A 27,385-nucleotide genomic window follows, 5' to 3' on the forward strand; every position below is an offset into this window, starting at 1 on the left:
CAACAAATTTGAGGAGATGATCAGAGCCTCTGGAATCGTTTCCCTCCTCTGACGGACATACTTCCTACCCCTGACAAAAAACCAGCAATGCTCCCTTGCATCAGCTTAGAGGGTTCTTCCACCTGCTTTGTTCCCCTGGAACCTAGGAGGTAGGCAGGGGAGGAAGTATTGCGTCTGTCTTTCTGGTGCGGAAGCTGACTCTTGAGGATGGCTGAGTGACAGTCTGCTCAGCAGTGGCAACGTCCAGCTTAGAATCCGGGTCCCTCTAGGGTGTTGAGGCCTCAGACATCTCCCCAGAGGATGCCAAGGGAATGAAGGAAAATACACCCCACCCCTTGTCAGAAGTTGAGCTGCAGTAGTGTTGTACCAAATAGGTCAGTGTGCCTGAGTTACACCATTCACCACTGCACTGAAGAGAGGACTCTCGAGGAGGGATGGAAGTGTTCTAAAATTTATTTACCACAATGGTTGCACCACTTGGTAAAGTTACTAAAAATTGCTGAATTGTATACTTTGATTCAGTGAATTTCATGATATGTAAAATATACATCAGTAAAACTGCTACAAAAAAGAGAGAAAGCCTCTTGGTTGCAAAAGCCACTCCCTTTTTGGATGTGATTTGGTGGGGAGGGGGCTGCATTCAGCTCTCTGCCACGTCCTATTCATGAACACCCCCTGCACACTCAGACCCTCCGGGGTATGGAGACAGCTGGCGAGGGTTTGGCTGCCACACCCTCCCCCCCTCCCCCACCAGCCACCATCCCAGGGAAATTTCTAGGGGTGTAATCTACCCTGGGAAGTCTTCCTGGATCTGTCCTGAAGTGAGAATCAGCACCATATGATTTAGCCACTGGGACCCAGCAGGGTTTCCTGGATGCCCTCTGTATACACAGCACTGGGTGGCAAGCAGAGGAACGTGCAAGCAGATGGCAGCAGCCATCTCATCGGGAGAGGCAAAAAGTCCCCAAAGATGCAACCAAGTATGATGAATGCTCTAGAAGAGAACACGTGCCAAGCCGGATGTGATGTCCCCACGACCTCAGCCAATAATTGAGGCAGGGAGGCAATCCAAGAAGCGGGAACAACAGGCCATGTGCATAGACTGTTGCAGGCCAGTCTATGTCAGGTCTTTACTCAGCCCTCCATGTGTTCTGTTCCCCCTCGATCCACCCAATCCCTTCTTGTTGAGAGCTTTGCTGATATCCATGTTTCCTAGGTGAGAAATTTGTGGCTTTAACTTATGGCTTGCCGAAGGTTTCACAACTAATAAGTCTAGATCCAGGATTTGAACCTAGGCAGTCAGCCACCAAGCCCGCTGCCTATGTAGACTGACTGGTTAAAGATGGGTTGCCATGGAGATGGTAAAGGTTGTGGGGGCAGGTCATGGAAAGCCTCCAGTGCTGGTCCTAGAAGGTCTCGTTCAGAAGTCGTAGAGTGGCGACTCACAGGAGGGCAGGGACAAGTGGGCTGAAACCTGGAAACCAGGCAGAAAAGCATCGAGAATGGAGAACACGACAGAAATCAGGAGTGGGGCGGGGGGGGGTCATAAGATGGAAGCTGGGAGTGAAGGGAGAGAGCAAAACGAAGACCATATGTCAAGCTGGAGGGAAGGCATGAGCAGGGGCAGGAATAGGGAACCAGGGGACAAGCGCTCTGTTCCTCGCCTCCACAGCTCCCAGAAGCCAGCTCTGAAGCTGTGTGTTTCTCTCAAGACAAAACGGTCCCCCAGGCAGATCCAGGTTTGGCCCTTCCTGTATCCCCAGCCCCGCCCCTGATCTGTCTCAGTCACTCACATGCTGCCCACTTGAGCCTGGATGGCACCCTCCTGAAAGGACACGTCCTCAGATTCCTTCTGTGTGGACACACAGTGCCCCACTCTCAGAGGCAGAGGCTGGGGTGGCGTTCCTCTTCTCACCCCACCCAGCCTCTTCCAGCCACGACACCCATGGGGAGCAGGGCAGGAACCCCCTAGGCCAGTGGCTGCTCCTTCCACTGGGTAGGACAAGGGATTCAGTGATACTTTGGGACGTTGGCCACCATCCCATGGACAATAGGATTTAAACTGCAGACCTCAGTGGGGGTCAAGACAACCAAAGATTCAAGTGAAAATGGAACCCAGTGATGCAACTCTGAGCCAGATCCCAGGCCACAGCCCATGACCACTTCTAGGAAAGCAAGGCTTCCTGCCCCTCCGGCCTCTCCCAGGTGGCCTCGACCCTGTGCTATGGGCCCAGCAGGCCACCGGTCAGGGAGCAAAAGGAAAGGTAGTCGTGAGCTGGTGGTCCTGGCCAGGTCCAGTCCTGCCTTAGAGAAGAGAGAAATAACCCACACCCCTGGGGAGGACGAGATGGTTGGATGGCATCACCGAGTCAACGGACATGAGTTTGGGCCAGCTCCGGGAGATACCAAAGGACAGGGAAGCCTGGCGTGCTGCAGTCCACGGGGTTGAAGAGAATCAGACATGAACAACAACATGGGAAGGAAACTGGAGAAGAGGACCAGAAAAGGCAGGGACAGGTTAGAGAGCAAAAGCTCACGGTTACCCTCCAAACACCTCTTTTCATCCAGGAAGCTCCCAGCCCAGAGTAGATGCCCTAGGACAGAGGAGGCTGCAGGGGGTGCCACCTGGACTTTCACTGGAGTCCTGCACCCCACCCCCTACCCCCCTCACCGCGGACACTCTCCAGCCCTCAAGGCCACCGCCCTGGACCCTCCCCCTCCACTGCAGGAAGCCTGGCCCTCACATTTACATCACTAACGTCCTGCACGGTGAGCTTCTCCAGGATCCAGGAATCATTTCAGATACTTGGGGGCTGGGGGGCGGGGTCAGAAGGAACAGCGGTTTAGTCCCTTCTGCTTAGTCCCCTTCCAGTCCAGGCACTTTAGAAACCAGGCACCAGTCACTTCTCTCACACCCTCGACAGAAGGGCCCCAACAGCAGGGTCCGTGCCCCCCACTCCTGCCCCTTTGCAGTGGGAAGGGCTTGTGTGCGCCTCCGTCTACCAGCGCAGGCGGCCCTACGCCCTCCTCACAGCCCTGTGGGAAAAGGGTTGAGCCTTTTTTCAGCGAAGCTGAGGTTCCGAAAGACTGTCTCTTGTCCAAGTTACACAGTTCTTGCAGGAGCTGGGACCCCATCTGCAGTCTCCCGAGTGTCTTGGGCAAGCCACTCGCCCTCTCCGAATCTCGTTAACATCCCCGCCTCCCTCTGTATACCCCTGCCACAGTGCTACGGGTAGGACAGAAGGGACAGGAACCGGGAAAGACCCTTAGGGGAGCTCGGCAGCTCTCGGCACCGACCCCGCCGGCTTCTCGGAGCCCAGCTCCGGGCTCCTCCCCAGGCGAGTGGGCGGGATCCGCTCCGCTCCCGGGCGCCTCCCCTGCGGCAGGTGCCCGTGCCAACCTGCCTGCTCTGGGGGACAAGGACACCCACACGGCGCGGAGCGGGGACCCAGACGCCCACACTGAGGGGCGACGGGACTGGGATGCTCCCACAGCGGGGCGTGCGGGCCGGGACATCTATCTGGAGGGGCATGCCCCCCGCCCCTCGGATACCTGCACTCACCAACGGCTCCAAGGGCCAGCAGGGCGGGGACGAAGAGCTTCATGTCTGGGGTCCTGGGGCGGCTCCGGAACGAAGGCTCTGCCACCTGCGCTCGCTCTGCGTCCCTTTATCCAGGGCTCGGTGACCTCAGGAGGTTTGCCCCGCCCTGTGGTCCTATAAAGCGCCCCAGGCCTCCCTCCTCCCCGCTCCTGCTAGCTCCTAGAGGGGAAGAACGGGGGGCGGGGACCGAGGGAGCGGGAAAGGTGCACGGGCGGGGCTTGGGCACACGCAGAGACGATTACCCAACCCACATCCACCTCTCAAGTCCCCCAGTGCTGCCTAGTTGGGGGCTGATCTTTCTTGCCCACTTGCCCGCAGCCCCTAGGTAGTGGCAGTCCCTTAGTTCTGTTCCCCGCCCCCCCCAGAGAGGGTCGCAGTGCCTCCTAGAGAGTGGGACCCAGAGCAGGGGTCCTAAGGTGAATCTTTGTGGGTCATCTTGCCTGTCCAGATGGTATCTAAAATGCTTGGGAACCAGTTAAGGCAGACGGAGACCCTTGCATCTGCACGGAGCAGCCAGCCTGGAGTTTTGAAAGAAGGTCCACTGCCTGGCCCGGGGTCTGCGGCAGCCTGGTCCAGCTGGCAGAGGCAATATGCTGCCCAGAGTCTGACCCAGGCTGCCCCTGGGGCCCTCCTGAGACCGCAGTACAGCTCCCAGAAAACAGAACCGGAGGCCTCAGTGCCCAAAGGCTGTCTCCCAGTCCCCTCATTTGCCAATGAAAAGGATATCCTACCACTTGTTTTGTTTTGTGGCAATATGAAGTGGGAGATAGGAACCTCATTTTGATAAATGTCCTATTTCGTCCTCAGTACACAGGTTGGCCCTGTTTCAGGAAGCTGGTTTTCAATTCTAAAGCTAGAATTCTGCTCTGCATCTGCTAGAAGGATGCTCTGCATCCTTGAAATACACTCCCTTGAAGCACAACGGCTCCCACGCAGGGGTCTCCAGCGCAGCCCGGCTTATCACTCACTGATTACAAGCAAACTAAATGTCCCTCACGGGGTGGGGGCAGGACTTCCCTGGCGCTCCCAGTGCAGCATGTGCAGGTTCAAGCCCACTGGGGGGAACTAAGATCCCGTATGCTGTGAGGTGTGGCCAAAAAGTTAAAAAAAAAAAAAAAAGCAGGGGGGTCACATAGAACATGATGCTCTGGAACACACTGGGGGGCCCAGGGAGAAAGGGCCACCATGCAAATACTGATGAGCACTTAGCTCCAGGAGATACTAAGTGAAGAAGTCAGGTACTAACAGTGAGAGAAGTTCCCTCTGTGGGTTAGTCTGGACAGTATGCTATTCTGAAATCTATCTGTCCTGAAAAGCTGTTCTTGATTCTTTTCTTAGCCTACTGAGTACAAAAAGGGTTTCCTGGAGCAGAGGGGCAATACCTCGGGAGGCGGCCCTGTTGGGGGTGGGTATGCAGCGGGCGGCACTCAGCCATGGCGAAGCAGAGCCAGCCCAAGTCTCGCAGGCCCTCAAGGAGGCTGTGGGGCCCCTCTATCCTGGGCGTGGATCCTGCCAAGGCACATGAGTGGGGTCTGACTAGGGATCCTGCTTGCTGGGCACAGGAGTGGGATCCAAGGTTCAATGGGAGAATCACCAGTTGGGTTTTGGGGTGACAGATCCAGGGTCTATCACGGTTTGGAAACATAGTGTTGCTACATTAAAAGTTGCTTTCATCAATAATTGCAATAAGCCATTACAAAAATAATGAAGTAACACAAAATTGACTAATTCTCAGGAGTGCTGAAGCATCTTTGTACCTAAATTAGCAATTTGGCTTCGCCATTTGATGATTATAAAAGAATGAAGACATGTCACAATCCAGGTCTATATCTCCAAGTGCAAATTAGAAAAAGGATGGGTTGGGAGGTCAGACGCCTGCAGATTCTCTCATGTCTGTTACAGCGTTGGCAGGAACGCAGAGAACCTGGGGCCACAACTGAGAGGCTGAGTTGAGGGACTGCCCTGGAGGCAGGATGGGGGTAAGCAGACTGTTTTCATGCCGTGTCTTCAAGGGATGGCCCAGCCTTAGGCCAACAGAACAGCTTCCAAGGCCATCTGCAGCGGAAGCTGACAAAGGGGGTGGGTCTGCCCAGAAGACAATGTTCCACTGATCTGTTATCAACATTCATTCATTCACTCATCCAAGCCAGAACTGGTGGGTGCCAAGAGGGACACAAGAAGAGGGGGTCCCGTCCTGGCCCTCAGGAGCTCATGGCACACTGGGGGGGGGGGGGGGGGGCACAGGCCACTGGGAAGAGGCAAGGCAGCATAAATAGAGTGAGCGAGCGAGCCGAAGGAGAGCCAATTGACCAGTTTGCATCATCAGGGGCCCATAAAGCTTTGAAGAAGAGCATTTGACCTAGTTGCCTGAAGGTACCTATCTACAAAGAGAATTTCAGGTAGAAGAAATAGCCAGGTAAAGGCTTGAGAACATGGATTCAGTGACCTCAGGGACAACCAAAAGTTGCCCTAGGCTTTCCGACCTGGAACACTTATTGAAGAAGGATTCACAAAGTCATGTCCTCCATCCTGAGCTCCACATCAGGTGTCTATCTGTCCTTTGCTGCATGTCCTACAGGCACTACTGTCAATGCATCAAAAATAGATCTCCTCTGCTCCCTCAAGCCCCACATTTCCTCTCATACCTCCTACCACGTCCCTCCAAACGAAGAGTCTTGGAGTCATCCTCAAATCCTCCGGTAAACAAGCCCTATGTGTGTGCCAGGCACTTCATGATTAACATTGGTTGAATGGATGAGTGAATGAGTGAGGAGGAGGAACAGGAGGGCGGCAAAGGATCCTGCTTGTAATGGGTCAAATGTGAAAGACAGTGAGGACCAGGGCTGGCTATGGCAGTCACCCCAGAGCCCTTGTGCCCAGAGCCATCAGTTTACCCATTAATTCAACATCCATCTATGGGGCATCTCTGATGTGCCAGGAGCTGGGCCAGATCTCAAAGAGTTTGCAGGGAAGTAGGATGCAGGTTTCCAGATGCTGAGACAGGGGCACAGCATGAGTATAAGGAATATAAAAAAGGTGACCGTGGCACAAACCTCTGTGTGACGGCAGAAGCTGGTGTTTAACAGGGCTTTCCAGGGGGTGCGAGAGGTATAGAATCCACCTGTCAATGCAGGAGACACAAGAGACGTGGCCTGTGAGGGAAGCTCTTCCCCCAGGATCCACCCTCTCTCCACCCCTGAAATTCACACAGCGACCCTCTGCGGTCCAAGCCAAGCCCTCCCCACAGATTGGCAGTAAACCCCAGGCCCTGCCCTCTCCAGAGTCCTCCAGCTTCAACCCCCAAGAGGAGTACTAGAAAGAATTGAGGGATCTGGGCGGAACCGGCTTCACAGGGGATATGGGAAAACAGGAATTCCCAACACATCCACTCAATGGGGGCTCCAGCCTGACTGACAGGAGACACAGGCCTTGCTTCCTGCCCCTGCTAGTGAGGTCACTGGCTTTGTACAGAGCCACTTGTTAAATATTGAGGGCTGTCGTGGCCGGTTTCAAACCACTGGTAGCTTGGAATCAGTCAAGGTAGGAATATTTATACTGTGGAAATATGCAAATTCTAAATGTCAGGTCATTTTTCCCTCCAAGAGAGCCAGTTGACAGCACACCTCTGCCTGTGCTTGTCATTATTTGGAGGAACGCAGGGCCCATGGTTGTAAAGGGTGTGTGTGTGGGTGGGGGGGGTGTCATCCTAGCAGGGAGAAGGTAATAGTCCTTAGCAGTTAGATGGTACTTTCTCCTCCAAACAGCGCTGTCAGTCACCTTGTCTCCTGTGACTCTAACAGAAACTCTCTGAGTTAAGAAAGTCACCGTTCCTGCTCTAAAAGGAGGGAAACTGAGGGTCACCTGTGATCACGCAGTAAGTAAAAGATGGAGACCAAACTCCTAACCCCAAGTTGCCCATTAGGCCCTCAGCTAGGCACGGGCCGTATCTACCACCCAGCCAGATCTTTCTGAGAGCTCTGGATGCGAGACTAGGGCCCAGTGATGGCCTCTGCCCTCAATCTCAGTGGTGGTATTGGACCCTCTTATGGACCATGAGTTTGGATAAGCTCCAGGAGTTGGTGACGGACAGGGAAGCCTGGCGTGCTGCAGTCCATGGGGTCGCAAAGAGTCGGACATGACTGAGTGACTGAACTGAACTGTGGACCAGTCACTGTCAGCCCCTTCACACGTCAGCTGAGCTTCACGGAAGCACCGTGATTGCCTCATTGGTCTTCCTTCCAGATGTGGGGACTCGGGCAAAGCAGCTAGCTCGTCCACCATCCAGCTAGAAATCTGTCACTGATCCCTGCCCCCTGCCCTATGACCTCTTAATGGTTTGATCGTTCCTATGCTGACCACCTTGAAGAGAGAGCAGAAAGTAAGCAAGATTGAGCAAGAGATGGAAGGAGAGCTCCCTGCTTTCTGGCCAGTGCGCAGACGGAGATTTCAGATTGAGGCCTTCGCGCTGGGCCCTTGCACAGAGCCCAAGGTCCCTAGGAGCCTTCAGACGTGCCTGTGGGGGCTGGGAGGTCATCAGGAGGGAGAGGGAGCTCAGAAGGGCAGTGGGCAGGAAAACCTGGCCTCTGTTAACTAATGGGTCGTGTTGCCAATTGTTGCCCAATTTACAAATAACCCACAGAGACAAAAGACTTTCTATTTCCGAGCATTGACCTCTTCCTCCTCCTCCCTGCCCCTCCTCATAATCAGGACCCTCAGCTGCGTGGATCCTCTCCTCTCAGGGCCAAGCCCTCCTGCGGCGGGCACCCTGTAGACCTGCTGAACTACAGTCTCCCCAGCAGTCAAACAGGCAGTGGAAAGACTCCAGGTTTACCCAGCCGCAAGGTTTCAATTTTGGCACCCCACATCCCTGGCAGCAATCGGATTCCATGAGCACCTGACTGTGGCATCCACTGAGGTGAGAGTGTGCAGCATGCCAGGCCCAGGGAGAGTCTTCCAGGAAGGTGCCAATCAAGGGCAGCCTGGAGGATGGTGGGGGCTGGCCCCGGGCCAGCCATGCAAATTTGTTCCCAGAAGGAATGAGCCCCTTGCCCAGGGAAACCCACAAGCAGGAAGCACCTGAGCCCTGGGGGCCCTTCTGCTGCCCCTCCCCAGGGCCACATTTGGGCAGGGAGGGGGCCTGCTCTCTGGCCTTGAGCATCTCAGCTCAGCTGGCCAGAGGCCTCCGTGTCTGCTGCCTGCACCCCCCGGAGAGAGGTTAGGATGACCTTCACTGAGAAGGAGCTGGAGACGCACGCTCAGAGGAGTGAGGAAACACTGTGGTCCTCCATCCCCAGCTCCTCCAGGCTGGGAGTGCCCAGCGCCCAGACCACTGCTCCACGCGGGCTTCCCTTCCTCATCCCTCCATTCATTTCTTCCCTGGGCAGCGTGGCATGCTGGAGGGCACGGGGGAGATGAGGTTAGAAACTCAAGAGGTGGGCTTGGACATGGGGTTCCCACCTGCTCCAGCCTAAACCGCCACCTGGACCTGGCCATCTCTCAATCTGTCTAAGCCTCAGTTTCCCCAGGTGTTTAAAAAAAAGGGACACAGATAATATCAGCTCCTGAAGTGGGCAGAGTTCAGACCTGGTGTTTGAGATGTTTACACAGACTCAGTACAGGCGAGCTATTGTCCATATTTACAGGCACTCAGGAGCCCCGGCCGTGTGGGGCTTGGCTAAGCAGAGGGTAACGGGGTAAGCAGAAATGGCCTCTGGGGCCACTGGGCCCTGTGGGAGGGCTGTGTGTGCTGAGAGGTGCACACACAGTGTCACAGGAAGCCTTGATAGACACGGGCACAGCCCACCTAGGGTGCCCCCAGGTGCCCCATTTTCTGGAGCGTTCAGTCCTACCCTGCCCTGCTCCCTGGCCCCTTCCCCGTGTCTCTGTCTATAACCCCTGCCTCCTCTCCTCCCCCTCTCACTTTGTCTCTCTCTCCTTGGCTTCTTTCCTATGTCTAGCTCTGTCTCTTGCTCCTTCCCTCCTGAAACATGCGTCTGCATCTGTCCTGGATGCCCTGCTGCCTGGGTCCTGCTGCGACCCTGGCTGAGCTTCCTTCTACCCCAATGATCGCAATTACTAACTCATCTCTGGCACCCCCACCCCACCTCCCTGATGCTGAGCGCTGGGGGAAAGGGTCTGTGGCCGAAACCAGAAGTAGAACTAGCACAAACCCGGGGCCCTTCAGGAGCTGCTTGCCGGAGAGCTGTGGCCTTTATCCTACAAGCTGTCTTACTCTGGAAATGACACTCTCCCAAGGTCGCTCCGCAGGCACCAGCCCAGGGTTCCCTCTGGGCATCCTGTCACTCATCCTTAACCTCCTGTGAGTTCACACTCAGCATGAGCGGATGGGCGGGGCGGGTGGGGGGTAGTAAGATGCTGCCTCCTCCTCTTTGTCACCCACCGAGACTGATCTTGACCCTGAGCACAATCTTCATTCAGTGAGAATTAATTTCCAAAAAAATGCATTTGAGAAAAGACTCTTAAAGTTCAGCCACCTGGTTGGCTCTCTGGAAAAGAGAGCGGGTCCCCTGGAGCTCTGTTGTTTGTGGGGGATTTGGAGGAATCTGAGGGGAGGGGGCTGGGGGCCAGGAGAGCAAGGGCTCTGAACCAATAGCGGTGTTGCCCATGGTGGCCCCATTTGTAAAGGACACTCAGTGATCAAAGGGCTTCTCTGCTTGTCTTTCCTGCCCCTTCTCTATACACTTCCCTTCCCCATGGTCTTCTCTTCACTCCAGTCCGGCAGGGCTGGGCTCAAGTTCTAAGTCTCACGGGGTTAAAATACTTGTGTGTCTTTTGATTCTCCTTCTCTTTCACCCATAATGTGCTATCTAGGGCTTAACTGCACCCAGGCTTTCTTCATTCTGCCCTTGTGCCCACACATTCCTTCCTATCCCATGGTCACAAGATGGTCCTGGGCTCCTGACCTCTCCCCTGACTCTCGACTCCCCACTGCAGTCTGTCCCGGAAGGAATCAATCTTTCAGAAGCACAGAGCTGATAGCGGTCCCAAGGCATCTCCACTGGACCCCATTTCCGGTCCCTGCACTCTGTCCCTGAAGAATCTCATCCTTCTTCCCCCTTGGGATGTGCTGAAACCTCCCAGAACCTTACTGCCTACCCACCCACGGCTGAGGTCTTATCTCAGCCGTGACCCAGACAACTCTGCCTGAAGTCTCACCGGAACCCCAAAGCCGCATACTCAGCTTCCAGAGCTGGACCATGATGGAGTAGACACATCTCTCCCTATTCCCTCCCCCCAGCCCCCGCTAATACAGCTTAAACCCTGGAGACGATAGAAACGGTGGCTTAAACAGCACAAATGAATCATCTCATAGCTGTAACAGCAGAGGCTGAAGTCAGACTCAGAGGCTACAGAACGCCTGGCTGTGCGCCTCCTGGAGGCCCCAGGGAGCCCACTTCCTGGCTTTTCCCAGCTTCCAGAGGCTGACGGCACTCTGCGCCTTGGCCCCACCTCACTCCCTCTTCTGTTTCCATCATCATAGCCCAGTCTCTCACTCTGACTCTCCTGCCTCTGTCTTATAAAAACCCTTGTGATGACATTGGGCCCACTAGGGTAAAAAACATCTCAAGATCTATAATTTAATCATATCTGCAAAGTCCCTTTTGTCACATGAGGTAACATATTTACAGGTTCCAAGAATTAGGAGGTGTACATCTTTGGGGTCCATACTCAACCTATCAGACCAGTATATAATGATAAACTGTGTATATGCGATAATACCTAGAGCAACCACTAGGTAAACTATACAAAGAGATACACTCAAAAACACTACAGATAAATCAGGATGGAATTCTAAGAAAATGTTTAGACAACCTACGAGATATTAGGTGAAAGAAAACAGTGAAAATGTCAAAACAGGGAAAACAAACAAAAAGAAAAAATAAAATGACAGGCTTAACTCTAATATATCAATAATTACATCAAATATAAATAGTTTAACTATCCCACTTAAGAGGCTTCCCTAGTGGCTCAGACGGTAAAGAATCTGCCTGCAGTGCAGGAGACCAGGGTTCGATCCCTGGGTTAGGAAGATCCTGGAGAAGGAAATGGCAACCCACTCCAGTATTCTTGCCTGGGAAATCCCATGGACAGAGGAGCCTGGCGGGCTACAGTCCACGGGGTTGCAAAGAGTTGGACATGACTGAGCAACTAACACACACACATCCCAATTAAAAGACTGAAATTGGAGGAGTGCTTTGAACAAATAATCTTGCATTGACTGCTTACAAGAAACTCACTAAACTATATAACAACATAGCCAGGTTGAAAGTAAACGCATGGAAAAAATATTTACCATGTAAACAGTAATTAAAAAAAAAAGAAAGTGTGGCTATATTAATATCAGATAACGTCAAATCAGAGTAAAGAACATTATTACAGGCAGCAAGAAATATTACATAATGATGAGTCTACACATCAAGACATGACAACAATCTTAAACGTGTATGCACCAAAAAACAGAGCTCTAGAAATGAAAAGAGAGGGACTTCCCTGGTGGTCCAGTGGCTAAGACTCTGCATTCCCAACGCAGGGGGCCCAGGTTCGATCCCTGGTCGGGGAACTAGATGCCACATGCTTCAACTAAAGAGCCTGAATGTTGCAACAAAAACCCAGCACAGGCAAATAAATAAATATTTTTTTAAAAAAAGAAATGAAAAGAGAAACAGATAAATTTTTAACTATAGTCAGAAGCATCAAACTCCTCTTTCAACAACTGATAGAACAAGGAGACAGCAAATCAGCAATGTGTAAGGACCAACCCAACAGCACCATCAACCAAGCTCTAATCAACATTTGTGGAACACTGCCCAACAGAGAATACACGTTCTCCTCAAGTACCCACAGAGCATTTACCAAGACAGACTGCATCCTGGAACACAAACCAAACCTCAACCCATTTAAAAGAATTTAAACTGTACAAAATGTGTTTGATCACAACTAAATCAAACTAGAAATCAAGAACAAAGAGATAGGAACACCTTCAAACACTTGGAAACCAAGTGTCATACTTCTAGGTAATCAACGGGTCAAATGGGGAGCTTGAGTTCCTCCCAAACAACAAACATGAAGCCACCGCTTTGAATAAGAACCCAGTTAGTTTTAAAGCAAGCGGCCAAGCCAAGTTTTTGAGTAACACAGGTGTGTATGTTCAGATATAGGGTGAAACACACACAGAATGAGAACCCATTATTCCTTGGGGACCGCCCCCCACTATGAAACGAGATCACTTTCTCTGGCTCTCACTTCCCCCATGTCTCTCCCTTCCCCTCTCGTACTGTCCTGCAAAGGGCTACCTTTGAATCACATGGCTTTTTTGATCTGGCTACAGTCAACTAACTTAAACTGTGGATCACTTACTCAAGCTGGCTGAGTAGTCTTTTTTTTAACTTAAAAAAAAAAAATCTATCTCATACAGAAAAGTGTAAAAACATAAATGTAGAGCTCAATAAATTATCCCAAAAAGAACATGTATGTAACCACCACTCAGGTCTAAAAAGAAAACACTGCCAACATTCAGAAGCCCCCTTATACCCCACTCAAACCAACACCCTCTCTCTTATCCCCAGAGTTAAAACTACTATCCTAATTTTTAACACTATAGTTTACTTTTGCCTGTTTGAACTTTATGTAAATCATACAGTATGTATGCTTTCGTTTCTGATTCCTTTCAGTCAACATTTATGTTAGTGAGATCATCCTTTTTTTATTGCTAATATTACAAATACAATCTATTTTTGAACATTATCCTAATATCTGACAACCTCATTGAATTCACTTATTACTTCTCAGGCCCCTCCTAGCAGCTTCTGTAGCTCATCTTGGCATTTCTAATCTGTCTCCTAGCCATCTGTTTCCTGACTCTCAGGCCCTACCTCTGCTCCACATCTTCTCTCTGATGCCTCCAGAGTTCTCTGGGCTACAAGGGAAGCTTTCCCAGAGTCCATGTGGCCACTTGGCCACTTCCCCAGGAGCAGAGGGTCACTACGTCGATGACTAAGGACAGGTGATGTGCTTTGCAGGGACCATGGAGAATACCAGGGACTGAGAGTGAGTCCAGGGCCAGCTAGTTCTGAACCGTCCTTCCCTGGTCATCCGAGAAGGGGCACCTTGTTGAGAAAGCAGCAGCGTGATGCCGCACGGATGCCAGAGGCCAAGATGAGGGCTTAAAGGTGGCAGATGACTCGTAGAATGAAGAACTGGTAGCAAAGCCTGGGGACCTGTTACACAAAGCAGAACTTGATGGCTATTTGGAAATGGAAGAAAGAGTCGGGGAAGTGAGCAATTTCCAGGATATTTGGAAATATTCTGGCTTGAGGTTGCTCCTATGAAATAACCTGACCCCCCCACCCCCCCAAAAAAAATCACATTCTCAGAGCTGAATGTTTCCTTTGATGCTATTTTACCAATGGGGTCTCTAACCTCAGAGCCCTGGACCCATCCTTGTAGGGCCAGGTAGAATCTGGCTTCCTGACTCCTTGCACTAAGGGAAGAGAGGAGTCTCCTTCAGTTGAAGGAGCATTTACTGTGGTCCGGGCACTTGTCAAGGGCTGGGGTTACAAGGGTCAGCCAGACCTGGTCCCAGCCTCCAAAGACAACAGACAAGTAAGTGAGCAGACAGTTACCATCAATAACAGCGAGAGAGAAATGAGACAGCTTCATCTGGGGTGCAGCAGCAGGGAAGCGGCAAGACAAGGTGAACTCTAGGCATGACTTACAGGTGGATGTGATGGGATTTGCTTACATCTCCAGGGGATATGGAGTGTGAAGGTCAGGAGTGGAAGATGACAACACCAAGGCGCCTGGCCTGAGAAGCTAAAGGATGAACTGGCATTAACTGAAATGGGGAAGACCATGAATGGAACAGACTGGGGGTAGGTGGACCAGAAGTTCCATCCTGGGCACCGTTGTATTGACAGACCCTTGGACCTCCAGGTGGATTGTGAGAGGGGAAGCTCCCTCACAGCTGCCCAGAGTATGCTGATCCTACAAGGGCCAAAGGCACAGAGGTCTGGAGCTTTATTTAAAACTATTATTTGAACCATGGATCCATTTTCTCCTGGATAATGCTGATGCCTAATTACCCAAAACAGTGTCCAGCTCCAGGGGCTCATGAAACACTCTGTATCATGCCAATGGCTCATTCTTACATGTCGGGAGTCTGGGACAACTTCCCTAATGGCCCCCTTGAGCTCCCCCTGACGCTTCTGCCCCTGTGCTACCCTTGCCTGCAACAGTGGAGTGCAGACTGTCTCCCATTCAAGCCTTTGGCTCATCCGCGCCGTTCCATGCATGTGGGTGCCTTCCTTGCAGAGGGACTCAGGGGGGTTGAAGTGTTTCTCCGCCTGGTCCACCCCTAGCACAGAGCCGGCCTCTGGGAGAGTCAGGACTAGCCCTGCTTTGTGATGACTGCTGACCACATCACAGCCTCTCCCAGAGCGAGACAGAAGGAAATGTCCACCCTGGCTGCAGGGAGAACAATGGGCACATTCACAAGCCCCCGAAGGGTTTCTGTGCGTTTCTGAACAATGTTTATTCATCATTTTACAGGCTGCTCTGTGTTGCCCACAGACTTCAGGGCACTGAAGGATTTATTGAGATCATATCTGGGCAGTGATCCATAAGATGTGAGAATTAAACCAATGAATTAAACTCAAGAAGCCTTGAGGAGAAGAGCACGGCTTCCTCACCCGGGGCTTCTGCCCCCGGGACAGCCTAGCTGGGGCCTCTTCCCAGGTGGGCCAGGCGGCCGATGCACACAGGAGCCCCAGACAGTGGGGACCCCATGGCCAGGGGAGCCGCCCCCCTGCCCTCTGCCACCGTCTGTGGGAAGATGCTCCAGCTGGACTCTGCACCGCAGTGCTCACGGGCTGCCCCTGCCTTGATGCCTGCGGCTTCCCTTCCCAACTCAGATTCTTGGGGCCAACCCAGAGGGGTGGGATGGGGTGGGAGGGAGGTTCAAGAGAGAGATGTATACCTATGACTGATTCATGTTGATGTATGGCAGAAACCAACACAATCTTGGAAAGCCATTATCCTCCAATTAAAAATAAACAAATATTAAATGGGGGAATTATAACTAAAAAAAATTTTTTTAATTAAAAACTCTCAGGGCCAGCTGAGCGGAGCCCCCTCCAGGAAGCCGAGCAGCTGCACCCGCGTCAGCACTTCCTTCCTGCGGCCCACCACCCCTCCCGGACCCCACATCAGCAAGCGGCCCTACGGAAGTACCTTTACTTGTGGAATCTGCTGCGGGTAATTCTCAACCAGTCTGGGTCAGCGAGTCTGCTCAGTCATGGACTTCGTTTCTAGGAAACTGCTGGTCCTGAGATATGACTACAAAGTACAACTGAATTTTGTTTAAAACCCCACCAACAAACATATAAACAGATACAACCCCCGCTTGGAGACCCAGTGGGCAGTATGAGTTGAAGCACAGCCCACCCCATGACCAGGGCTGGGCTACAAAGTACTTACTAACTGGCTCTGGGAGCGTAGTTCCATCATGACTATTGTTTGATATTTCTTCTATGTTAAAGAGCAAGATGAAAGAGAAACGACTAGATGCATGACAGAACTTCAATTATTTGTCAGTGATGTGAGCAACATCTCTCCTGAATCAGATATATAAGCATTATCCAGTGCTGGAAAAATATTTTCTCAATTTTTTGTGCTATTTACAATGTTATAACAATAGAGATGACACATGCATTAGTTTAATCTGCCTTATGGAGCTTTTCTCTACCACTTTCTTAAGTCTAACTCTGCTGCTGCTGCTGCGAAGTCGCTTCAGTTGTGTCTGACTCTGTGCGACCCCAGAGATGGCAGCCCACCAGGCTCCCCTGTTCCTGGGATTCTCCAGGCAAGAACAGTGGAGTGGGTTGCCATTTCCTTCTCCAGACAATCACTAAAAAACAACTGTGTATTAAGCCCTGATTTGTAGCATTTGCCAGTTCCCAAGGTGACTGATTTCATATTATCAATGTGGATGGCCTTCACTGAATTTGAAACAATCACAACATTGTTTATTAATTGGCTATACTCCAAGACAAAATAAAATGGTTAAAAAAGAAAAACAACTCCCTCCCTCAAATGGCAACATTTGACAGTGGCTGAAGAGAGAAGGCGGAGATGCTCAGTCATTTGAGTTGTGTCCAACTCTTTGCGACCCCATGGACTGTAGCCTGCCAGGCTCCTCTGTCCGTGGGATTCTCCAGGCAAGAATACTGGAGTATTCTTGTCATTTCTTATTCCAGGGGATCTTCATGACTCAGGGATTGAACCTGCATCTCTTAAAGTCTCCTGCATTGGCAGGTGGGTTCTTTACCACTAGAGCCCCCTGGGAAGCCCATAGGGGAGAGGAAAGTGAAGTCAAAGTGTTAGTCGCAGTTGTGTCTGACTCTTTGTGACCCCCATAGACTGTAGCTCACCAGGTTCCTCTGTCCATGGGATTCTCCAGGCAAGAATACTGGAGTGGATAGTCATTTTCTCCTCCAGGGGATCTTCCTGACCCAGGGATCAAACCCACGTCTCCTGTGTCTTCTGTGTTGCAGGCAGATTCTTTACCATCTGAGCCACCAGGAAAGCCCAGGGGAGTGGAAGGGGAAGGATATTTGTAAATGGACAAAAGTTGTGGTTACTGGAGTCGCAGTGGGATGGTATTGAGCTGGGCACAGGTTCTGGAAAAGAAGTGAAGGGAGAGGAGGATGCGGGAGAGGGAGAGAAAAAGAAACAAGCATCCCTGAGCGCAGTGCCGGGCGCTGTTCCAGACGCTGTGTGTGCACAACTCGGATCCTCAGCCATTCTTGCGAGGTGGGTCCCCCCATCATTCTGCCCATCTCACAGGCGAGGACACCGAGGCCTGGCAGCAAGGTGACGCCAAAGCCCCTCTAGGCTGCCTCAGATCCCAGGGGCTGTGGGCTCTCCTCACCCCACCCCACCCCACCCCCCGCTCCCCTAGGAGACTCTGTGTCCCTGCGGGGCACGCAGTGCCAAGAAGGGCCTGAATGTCCTGGCAGTGTCCACCTTCCTCCCACACTGGCGCTGAGCCTCCACTCTGGAGGCCCCAGCACACTGCCGTTGATCACAATGAGCTGTGAACATCATCTGAAGCAGGGACATCAAAGGGGTCCACAGGAGGAATAAGGAAGCAACTGAAACATCGAGCCAAATGTTCCCAGCAAGGGCGGATACCTCGAGCTTCACAGTCTGTCTCACCTCCCGCCCCCACCCTGCCCACCTCAGAGTCCAGCGGGGCAAGAATCTGCCACCCTGGGGCAGAGAGGCCAACTGTTTCAGGCCCTCGGGGGCTGCTGAAGAGCTCCCGACTGGAAAGAGTCTCCATGACCCTTGGGCCTGGCCCAAGGCCACGCTTCCTCCCCGGCCAGACCCCTGCTCTCCCGAGCTCCTGCCAGCCCCACGGAAGCCAGCCTTCCTTCTTTCTTTCTGTAGGTTAAATTCTTGATCGGGCCGACCTCAGTCCTGTGCTGAGCTGGAACAGGGATCCGGGAAGCTGGGAGCAGAGAGTTCAGGGGTACAGGCTGGCTGAGTCAGAGGCAGGCAGCCTGGAGGGTGAAGACAAGGTTTGCTGGCTGGGCTCCAGGATTTGTTCCCCTGGATTCCGGCCGTGCTCTGGGCTCACCCAGACCAGCCACAAAGGCTGCAAGACACTGTCGACTGGGGAGGGAAGCAGAGCTCTCCAAGCAAGCGTGAGCAGGAATGGGGTGCGGGGCAAAGACGGAGACCTGGTGGGAAGCAGGGAGCCGTGCCAGGCAGCATGTCCCCGCAGCTCCTTCCTGTCCTTCCTGCTGCTGGCAGCGAGGGGCCACCCTGGGCTTAATGTCGGTCACTAAGGGGAGCTGAGGTCAGGGCTGAGCCCGGTGGGGGTGGGGTACGGCTCTGAGGACTCACGGGGCTCCTAAGGTGAGGAGGGGGCACCCTCAGAGGAGAGGACTACAGGAGGCCCCTGTCCCCTAGGAAGCCAGCAAGCCACACCCTCCTTGTCCAGGCTCTTCACAGAACCCACTCGTGCTGACTGGCACCTTGGCTCCCACGCATGTTGGCGGTCACACTTGTAAAGTGGTTCTTCCTACATCGTCTTTCTCAAAGTTTTGGGTCAGGGTTCACTGCTGTGACGCTGGCCACTTGCAGCGCGTCAGCTGTGGCTAACATCGGCTAGTTGGGAACCAAGGCATCCTGGGCTCCAGGGAGGTGGGGATGGGGGTGAGGGGCTGGGGCAGTGGACTGAGTTGAAGCTGGGAGGACGTCAGTGAGATACACACCAGAGCTGCTGCCCTCCACATAAAGTTCTTAAAAGAGAAACTGCCCTGCTGAAGCTTCCTCGGGGTCCTTTAAGAGGAAGGACAAGGGGAGAAGGCCAGCCTGTCCTCTAGAAGCGAGGGGGAGGAAGGAGCACAGATGGCTGGGTTATGTGAAGAGCGGATGCTGCTTCGGGAGCAGCTGCGCTCCACCTGGGGCCAGCCGCTGGAAGCCACACCCGCTGCAGGGAAAGCCCACCCGCTGGAAGCCACACAGACGGACGCCCCACCCCCACCCTCAGGCCAGGCAGGAACAAGGAAGCGGCCTGGTTTCCTGCTTCCTCACCCACAGCAGAGCCTTTTCAGGCTGCGGGGAGGACGGCCCAAGGGAGAAATGATGTCACGGTTGGGAAGGGATGGTCTCAGAGGAGCCAGTCACCTGGCACCTGGGGGCCACACCAACTAGCCACAAGACAAATGGCAGCCTTCAGCTTCCAACACCTGGGCTACAGGAGAGGCATTTTCTGTTCACCTCTCTGGACCTCAAGTTTTCTCATCTCTAAAATGGGAGAAATAACCTCCCAGGGCTGTAGAGAGGATTCGATAATTAAAAAAAAAAAAAAAAACTTGGCACAGTGTCTGGCCCATTAGAGAAATGTTAGCCCCAGCTTTGGCCAGCTGGGATCTGTCTCAAGTTGGTTCCCACATCCTTTTGGCATGCCCCCATCCTTTTGTTTTTTGAGAACTTCCTTATTTTCTGGCACCACAAGATGCTACAGGCTGACCTTGTATGTTTCCTGCCCGAAGCCTACAATTAGCTATTTTACCAAGGAGTCTTCCTTCCTTTTACTGGACAATGAGAATCAGAAACCAAAGTCTTAACACCGGGTGTTCTTATTGCTGCTGGCCCATCCCAACAGAGTGAGGGACCGAAGGTAAAGGTAACACGTGTAAATCCCGTGCACAGATGTACTCACACTGTCTCTGTATCTACCCGGCTGAGTGCGTACTGAGCTGCAGACGGTCTAAGCCGTCCTCAGGATTCACTCCAGCCTTCCTTCCTGGTGTGTAACTTCCCTCTCCTTCGGTACAAACAACCTTCTATCATCCATCTACGTCTTTGCTCTATCCCAGCTCACCTGTGAGGCAATTTTGGAATTGCAGCCCTCCAGAAAACACGCTTACCAGTTACAATTAGAGTACACTCGTTCCAACTCCTTTCATCTTTAGCCTTATGATTTCCAGGCAAAACACTGTTTGCTACAGTGATTCAGATCAGCCCCTTTCCCAGTCAGCTGCTTCAATGGGGTCCTGTCATGCATTTGTATACAGTTAGTGTCAGTCATCCGCTTACTGCCTCCCAGTTCAGAATGCACCGTCAGCGGTCAGCGCCTGCTCTGAGCTGGAACTCCTTTAGAGGGAGCGCGACGGTAAGCTTTCTCAGTAGGGGGAGCTGGAAGAACACAGCAGGAGAAAGGCGTCCTGCCATTTCCAGCGCTGGCGGGGGGAGGGCAGGGTGGGCCTGAGCGCAGGCGGTCTGGGCTGCCCATTTGTAGCCTGGGTCTGGTGATGACCTTTTCCAGAGGCCTGTCCACAGAGACCCGGGAGCCCCGAGCAGCCTGTGTGGCCGGCTCTGAACTGGGGCCCAGACTTCCTCTCCAAGCCCAGGGTCACACGCTGAGCTGCAGCCGCAGGGCAAGGCTCCACACGGTTCAGGCACTCAGAAGGCCTCCTGGCCCCGGGGCTCCTTGGTGGCCATCTCTGCTGCCCCTGGACTGACCACACCTTCTCCAGGGAGACCCAGACCCCTTGCAAGTTTGTTCTCTCTTCGGCATTCTCCCTCAGCCCTATAATACTATGTAGTTTCCTTATACGTTAGAGCTACTCTTATATTATTGATTATTTATTAACTCTTCTGCTACCCTAGGAGGACTCCCTAGGGGAGAGACAGTTAGCCTTGGCTCCAGGGAAACGTGTCCTGATTTAATAAAGCTGCCCCATCACGGCCGCTTGGGACCAAGGCCAGTGAGATGAGAAATGCAGGTTCAGTCTGGTGGCTGTGCCCCTGGGCTGGTGGCTGGACAAACCCAAGTGCTGGTGAGGATTAGAGCAATTGAAACACTCATAAACTTTCCAAAAAAAAATAAAAAACTGGTATATCTACCCAACTGGTGGGCTGCACCCCACAGGCCTACAAGGCCTGTGCTTGCCCCACCTCAATACCAAAGAAAGCCTGGAGTCAGGAACAGAGACACCAGCAGTTTAATGGATGGGGGAGCTTACCTGTCTGAAGCAAGATCTGGGAGCAACACCCCAGCATGTGTGGTGGAAGGTGGGCAGAACGCGGTGACAGTCTTTGCTCCCAGGGGGAAGATTGATCGTCAGGTGGGCTCATTAATTACCAGGAAAACCAATGGAGAGGCACACCCCTCACCACCCCTTTGATAAGAACAATCAGCAGTTGGAGTGGAGACAACAGTGTAGGAAGTTCAGTCACGTAAGCAGGGTATAGGTGAAGTAGGTACTGGTCGGAGAGAAGATGTACAGAGAGCAAGAGAACACCCTGACCATACACCAACAGAAAGGCATGAGAAAACACATCTTAAGAATACACACATTCCCACTATTTGTAATTAAGCAAATATTGGTGTGGCCAAATACACTGCAATTTTCATCCAATGGAATATGTAAGATTGAGAATCAAAAAATTATGCCGACATGGCAAGACATGGATGAATCTCACATGCATACTACTGGGGAAGAGACATGTTAAAAGATAAACGGAGGCACATCAACATTTTCAAGATTTTGAGCATATATTAGCTGGAATCAGGCAGCTCTAAGCTGAAGATGGCTGGGTGTGCTCCGCGGACAGGGGCTGGGGGCTTTTATAGAGAAGACGCAGAAGATAAACAAGGAAATTATCTGATTGGCTATAGCTTGGGCGGTGGCCTAATATGACAAAGTCTACTTGGCTGCTTGCGGCTGGTCATTCTTCAGTTTCATTTTCTCGGATTCCAGTGTGTTACTTCTGGCTGAGGTTTCACTTTGCTTTCTAAGGCTACCAAGGCAGCACGACCACCTCATCCTAACGGACTCCTGTTTAATTTCTTTAACACAGAGGGCTGTGTTAGACGTTTTAATGATAACATTTATTAAAAATATAATAGGGGACTTCCCTGGTGGTCCAAAGGCTAAGACTCTGTGCTCCCAATGCAGGAGGCCTGTGTTCGATCTCTGGTCAGGGAATTGGATCCCACATGCCACAGTTAAAAGATTATGTGTGCCCCAAGACCTGGTGTAGCCAAATAAATAAAAAATCATGGTTGTTTGCTTTTTCACTTTTTTTTTTTTTTTGCAATGTTAACAGAATTATGGAAAAATAAAACTCAAAACACAAATAAGGATGCTCCAAGAGAGGACAAAGGGGCTTCCCTGGTGGCTCAGATGGTAAGGAATCCGCCTGCAAGGCAGGAGACCTGGGTTCTATCCCTGGGTTGGCAAGATCCCCTAGAGAAGGGAATGGCAACCCACTCCAGTATTTTTGCCCACTTTGAGGGTCTCCATATTCAAACCAGAGCAGGTGGGGAGCCCTGTAGTCTGGTACCTCGGGTCTCAGAGGGCCCCAAGCCTCTCCTGAAGGAAGTAGGGGATGAAGGACCTCAGGGTGTGGCCATACCCTCCCACCCACGTGGGGACCTTGTAGCCTCATCTCCAGGGCACAGGAACTGCAGGAGCTTTTGTCTCCAGTGGGTGGAAGAGTAGGCTTGGATTCTTAGTGTCTGTGAAACGCTGTCCCCCAGAGGCTTGGCACGAGCAAGGAAGTAGAGGAGAAGAGCAAGGATGCAGAGGTGCAGGCGTTCGAACGAGGGCCCTGGAGGGCTGTGTCTTGCTTTGTGTCTCTCCTCCCGGATTTTGAGGACAGCAGCTCAGTTGATAAGGACTTTCAAATGTTAGAATGAGGAAGGGCAACTGAGTCTGTCTCCACCACTAACAGGGCTTTGGAGATAGAAAGGTGTGTTCCCACTTAAAGGTGCGCAAACAGCAGAGTCAGGTTGAGCCTCGCCCTTCCCGAAGGAGTCCGGGGCAACTCCTTTGGTAATGTTTCGCTGGATGAAGCCACACATTCCGCATCTTTTAAAATCCCCCATGGATCCACGTCCTGTACTTGAAACTGAGCCAGAATCAACTGACCTTTGTCCCTGAGGCAAAGATTTGGTTCCGGAGCCCGGTCCAGGGACATAAGGATAGAGTGGATCTGAGCTCTTCTAAAGTAGGAAACCTCACGTCGCACTCCAGATCCGTCAGAGCCGGGGAGACACTGCCACACCCAGCTCACTCCGACAGCAGAGATGGATCTGGACATGAAGGTGTGGAAGCGAGTGTTCCAGGAATTAATTCAGGAGGTGAAGCCGAGGCACACATGGCAACTCACACTGGACAAAAGCCTTCTTCCTAACATCCTGAAGCCAGGGTGGGCACAATACCAGCAGTGGACCTTCGCCTGGTGAGTAGGGAGTGCGATGGTAATATTCCAGAAAATTCTTGCTCATTTCTTCTTACTTCATACTCTCGTAACTTTTCTTCTGCTCATGCTTGTAAATTGGGAGATTACAGGAAGGTGCCCATCATCCAAGACGCTTTAGCTTCATTAAAAATTTGTTCCTTATTACACTGAACCACAAAATGAAAGCAAGACTGAGCTAATGCTCAGAGAGAGAAAAAACAAGCTGTGAGCGGTGAGGGTGAGAAGAAGGGAGGAAAAGAGAAGGGGAGGAACAGAGGCTATTGCGCTCAACTGCACGAGAGCTGGATGAGCAAGGCTCAGGACACATGCTCCCTGCTTTGGGGACACCTGGGATCCAACACAGAGTCTGCAGGGGAGAGACCCTGTGTGCCAAGACCCCCTCAGAGAAGGGGCGGAGGGCAGTGGGGAGTTGAGCAACACACAGCAAACCTTGCCCCTCTCTACTCCGAGCTGATGGAGTTTAATTTTTTAAAACTGAATTTTCCCTATTCATTTATTTTTGCCTGTGCTGGGTCTTCACTGCTTTTGTACAGGCTTCTCACCGTAGTGGGCTCTCTTGTTGCAGAGCACAGGCTATAGGCATGCGGGCTTCAGCAGTTGCAGCATATGGACTCAGCAGTTGTGGCACACAGGCTTTAGATGCTCTGAGGCATGTGGGATCTTCCCCAACCAGGGACTGAACCCATGACCCCTGCACTGGCAGGCAGATACCTATCCACTGCACCACTGCAGAAGTCTGATGGAGTCTTTTTTAAAATGGGACCCTCTGAGGTCATTCAAAGTCTAGCCCTCTCTTTTCCAGCTGGGAGAGTGGAACCTCAAGGATTAGGGGTGGGGGCCTGGGACCGTGCTCAATCCCTTCTCCGTGAGAGGGTCCAGGCTGAGGAAGCAGAGATCTTCTCTCCTGGTGGTGCATGTTTTCCCAGGCCAGGAGCATCGGAGCAGAGTCTCAGCTCACTGCTCACAGTCCGGAGGCTGAAAGTCCAAGATCAAGGTGCCAGCTGCTCTTCTGGGCCACAGGCTTCTTGTTGTGTCCTTACGTGGCAGAAGGAGCTAAGGTGCTCTGCGGGCTTGCTTCTGTAGGAGCACTAATCTCATTCCCCAGGGCTCCGCCCTTACATCTTAATCACCTCCCAAAGGCTCCACTTTCTAACACCATCACCTTGGGTGTTAGGATCCCAACATGGGAATTTGGGGGGTACACAAACATTCAGACTGCAGCACTTATCCACATCCACTTGTATCTATTTGTGGATTTCAGTTCAGGGTTCTTGGGACTCTTGCACACGTAGCCTCTGATCCACTTATATCTACATGTGAGGAAGCCTTGGTTTGGGGTCAAGAGACTGGAGCTCCAGTCTTGGCTCTTCCACCTGCTGGGTCTCCAGGCATGACACGAGTCCAGGGTGTGCCTCATCTCTAAAATGATCACACTGGACTTGGAATTTGCCTGAAGTCCCTTCCAGCTTCAAGGGTTTGTGATTTGCTGTTTTCATGGCAAACATACCCGAGGGTCACACTGCGTGTCAGTGGCACAATGGAGATAGGAACGTGGGGCTCAGGATTTCTTCCCCGCTAATCCGTGACCCATATCAAATCACGTCTCTGTGTGTCGTTCCCACACAGCCCCCAACTTGGGCACACTGAGCCAAGTACTAGGTCTTGTCTTCTGTCTCCTTAGGTTCCAGTGCTCCTTGTGCTCTCGAAATTGGGCCTCCGCCCAAGTTCAGGTCCTTTTCCACATGCACTGGAGTAAGGGTGAATCCATGGGGCAGGTGAAGATGAGAGTCTTTGCCCAGAGATGTCAGAAGTGCTCCCAGCCTTCGTTTGAGGTTCCCCAGTTCACAGAAGAGAATATCTCAAGGATCCTGAACAACCTGGTGTTGCAAATTCTGAAGAAATGCTATAGAGAAGGAATTAAGTTTGTGAAGAGTCCTATGATCAAGGACGTTGCTCTCCAAGGGCCACATAACAGTGACAACTGCGAGGCATGTCTGCAGGGCTTTTGTGTCCAGAATGACGTCGGTCCGGCCGTGCAGTCCCCTACAGCCCTGTCATTTCCCACAATAAGCTCACCCACCCTCGGGATCACCGCTGAAATGCCTTCTCCCATGAGTGGGAGCACCAGAGGGGAGGCAGTAAAGAAAAAGAAGGTACTGCCCAGATCGTGGTTTCCTGAGCCCACACCAGCTGGGAGCCTCCCTACTGCCTGGAGCCCAAGAACAAACACCAGTTTCCAGAAGGAGAAAAGAGACCATGATTCCTCCTGCGACCAGAGCTTCTATTCCCACCCAGCCCAGCATCCCAGGAGCACAGGCATGCGTTGCTGCTGTTTTATCCTAATTTTAATTGTAATTATAATCATCATCATAACTGTAATTGTGGTAAAAGTCACTATCTGAGCCTCAAAAGCTTGATCAGTGAGTTTAAAAAATCAGACATGCAGTCATCTACTATATAATCCCACTGATGCAAAATATTCAGATTAGGTAAATCTACAGACAGGAAGTAGACTTGGGGATGCCAATCAAAGGATGGGGAAAAAGGTGGGAGGGGGGTTCAAGATGGGGAACACATGTACACCCATGGCGGATTCATGTCAATGTATGGGAAAACCAAAACAATATTGTAAAGTAATTAGCCTCCAATTAAAATAAATTTATATTTAAAAAAAAGGATGGGGAAAGGGGAAATGGTGAATGACTATATAATCTATATGGTTTTTTGGGGGGGTGACAGAAATGTTTTAGAGGTGATGGCTGCATAACACTGTGAATGCACCAAATGCCACTGCATTGTTCGCTTTAAAATGGTTAATTTAATGTAAAGCTCCCCTCAACGGGAAAAAACAAAACAAAACCAAAAACACTGCAATTTCATTCGTTCTCTACAGAACTGGGACTGAGGCATTTATGGCCCATGGAACCATTTGGAAATTTCATGAAACCCCAGGCCCCTCTCACCAGAAAATTTTGCACAGATCCTCTGTTGTCAGTCTGTGGAGGTGTTTCCTGTTCAAAGCATTTGCCTGAAAATCTGGGTTCTAGGTCAGAGGTCTCCACTGAGGTGCTAACACACAGTTGAGGGGTGTGGCAGAAAGTTCCACCACGGTCAGCAGTTTTCCTTCCAAGGTCCATTTAACTTATTCTTTGTACTTTACTATTTCTTGTCACATGTTTTGTAATGTATGTTATTAGTAGGATGTGATAGTGATGTGATAAATAAATACACAGCCATTTGGCGTGTGTGTTCAGTTTCTCATTGATAGGGTTGCACAGTCAAAATCATCAGGGTTGGAGAGACCCTGCTCTGAAGGACCAAGGGTGGAAGCCTGTGCATGGATTCTCAGCAAGATTCTGAAATGCAGTTGTTTTTGTACAAGTTTGCTGTTCTGATTAATGAGAACTATTTTAAGACTCATTCTCACATTTTCTTTTAAATGTAGAAATAGGAATCCTCCTGTTTACGTGGCTAAAATGAAAGCAAAAGTCATTTACAGCAAATGCTCCTTTTCCCTTACCCTTGTCCCCTTCTCCATCCGTCTGCCCCCCCTCATCAATGTCAGTGATTTCTGCAAGCACAGGGTTGGTCTGGTCTAGCCCCAGCCTGCAGGCTGCTCCCTCTGGGGCAATCTCTACAACTACTTCATTTTGCAAAACTGAAGCTTTGTAGCCATTAAACAAAAACTCCCCAGTTTCTCCTTCCCCCTGGGCCCTGCTAACCAACATTCTTCTGTCTGTTTCTTTAAATTTGACTACTTTAGGTATCTCATATATGTGGAATTATATAGTGTTTGTCTTCTTGTAACTGGTTCATTTCACTTAGCTTAATACCCTCAAGTTCACCCATGTTGACAGGATTTCACTTCCTTTGTGGGGCTGAATAATATTCCACTCTATGGATGTAGCATATTTTGTTTACCCAGTCATCTGTTGATAGACACTTGGGTTGCTTCCACCTCTTGAATGTTGGAACTACTGC

At 51.5% G+C, this 27,385-nt stretch overlaps 2 protein-coding genes, 1 long non-coding RNA gene and 1 other non-coding gene across 4 annotated transcripts in view; 3 read left to right on the plus strand and 1 right to left on the minus strand.

The window, feature by feature from the left end:
• LTF (lactotransferrin) overlaps window positions 1–3,776 on the minus strand; it is a 30,332-nt gene extending 26,556 nt beyond the window's left edge. The window contains exon 1 of the mRNA XM_043443343.1: window positions 3,563–3,776. Coding sequence (XP_043299278.1) covers window positions 3,563–3,605 — 43 coding nt within the window. The 5' untranslated portion in view covers window positions 3,606–3,776. The remainder of the gene's footprint in view (window positions 1–3,562) is intronic.
• Window positions 3,777–7,320: 3,544 nt separating this feature from the next.
• Window positions 7,321–16,148, plus strand: LOC122425054. The gene is made up of 3 exons (XR_006264669.1): window positions 7,321–7,475; window positions 14,372–14,493; window positions 15,732–16,148. It is a non-coding gene; the product is annotated as an uncharacterized LOC122425054 (long non-coding RNA).
• On the plus strand, window positions 12,110–12,182 carry TRNAG-CCC. The gene has a single exon. It is a non-coding gene; the product is annotated as a tRNA-Gly (tRNA).
• Window positions 16,149–22,968: 6,820 nt separating the features above from the next.
• RTP3 (receptor transporter protein 3) lies at window positions 22,969–26,650 on the plus strand. The gene is made up of 2 exons (XM_043442943.1): window positions 22,969–23,383; window positions 25,086–26,650. The coding sequence occupies exons 1-2, from the start codon at window positions 23,229–23,231 to the stop codon at window positions 25,804–25,806; spliced, it is 876 nt and encodes a 291-aa protein (XP_043298878.1). The 5' UTR covers window positions 22,969–23,228; the 3' UTR covers window positions 25,807–26,650.
• Window positions 26,651–27,385: the final 735 nt, after the last annotated feature.

The sequence above is a fragment of the Cervus canadensis genome, chromosome 22 (genome assembly GCF_019320065.1).
Source record: "Cervus canadensis isolate Bull #8, Minnesota chromosome 22, ASM1932006v1, whole genome shotgun sequence".
Classification (NCBI taxonomy): Eukaryota; Metazoa; Chordata; class Mammalia; order Artiodactyla; family Cervidae; genus Cervus; species Cervus canadensis.

Excerpts from the sequence above, each read along its gene's own strand:
- RTP3 (XM_043442943.1), top strand. The coding sequence starts at position 23,229 with ATGGATCTGGACATGAAGGTGTGGAAGCGAGTGTTCCAGGAATTAATT. Across the intron at positions 23,384-25,085 it reads CAGCAGTGGACCTTCGCCTG|GTTCCAGTGCTCCTTGTGCT; the intron begins GTGAGTAGGGAG and ends CTGTCTCCTTAG.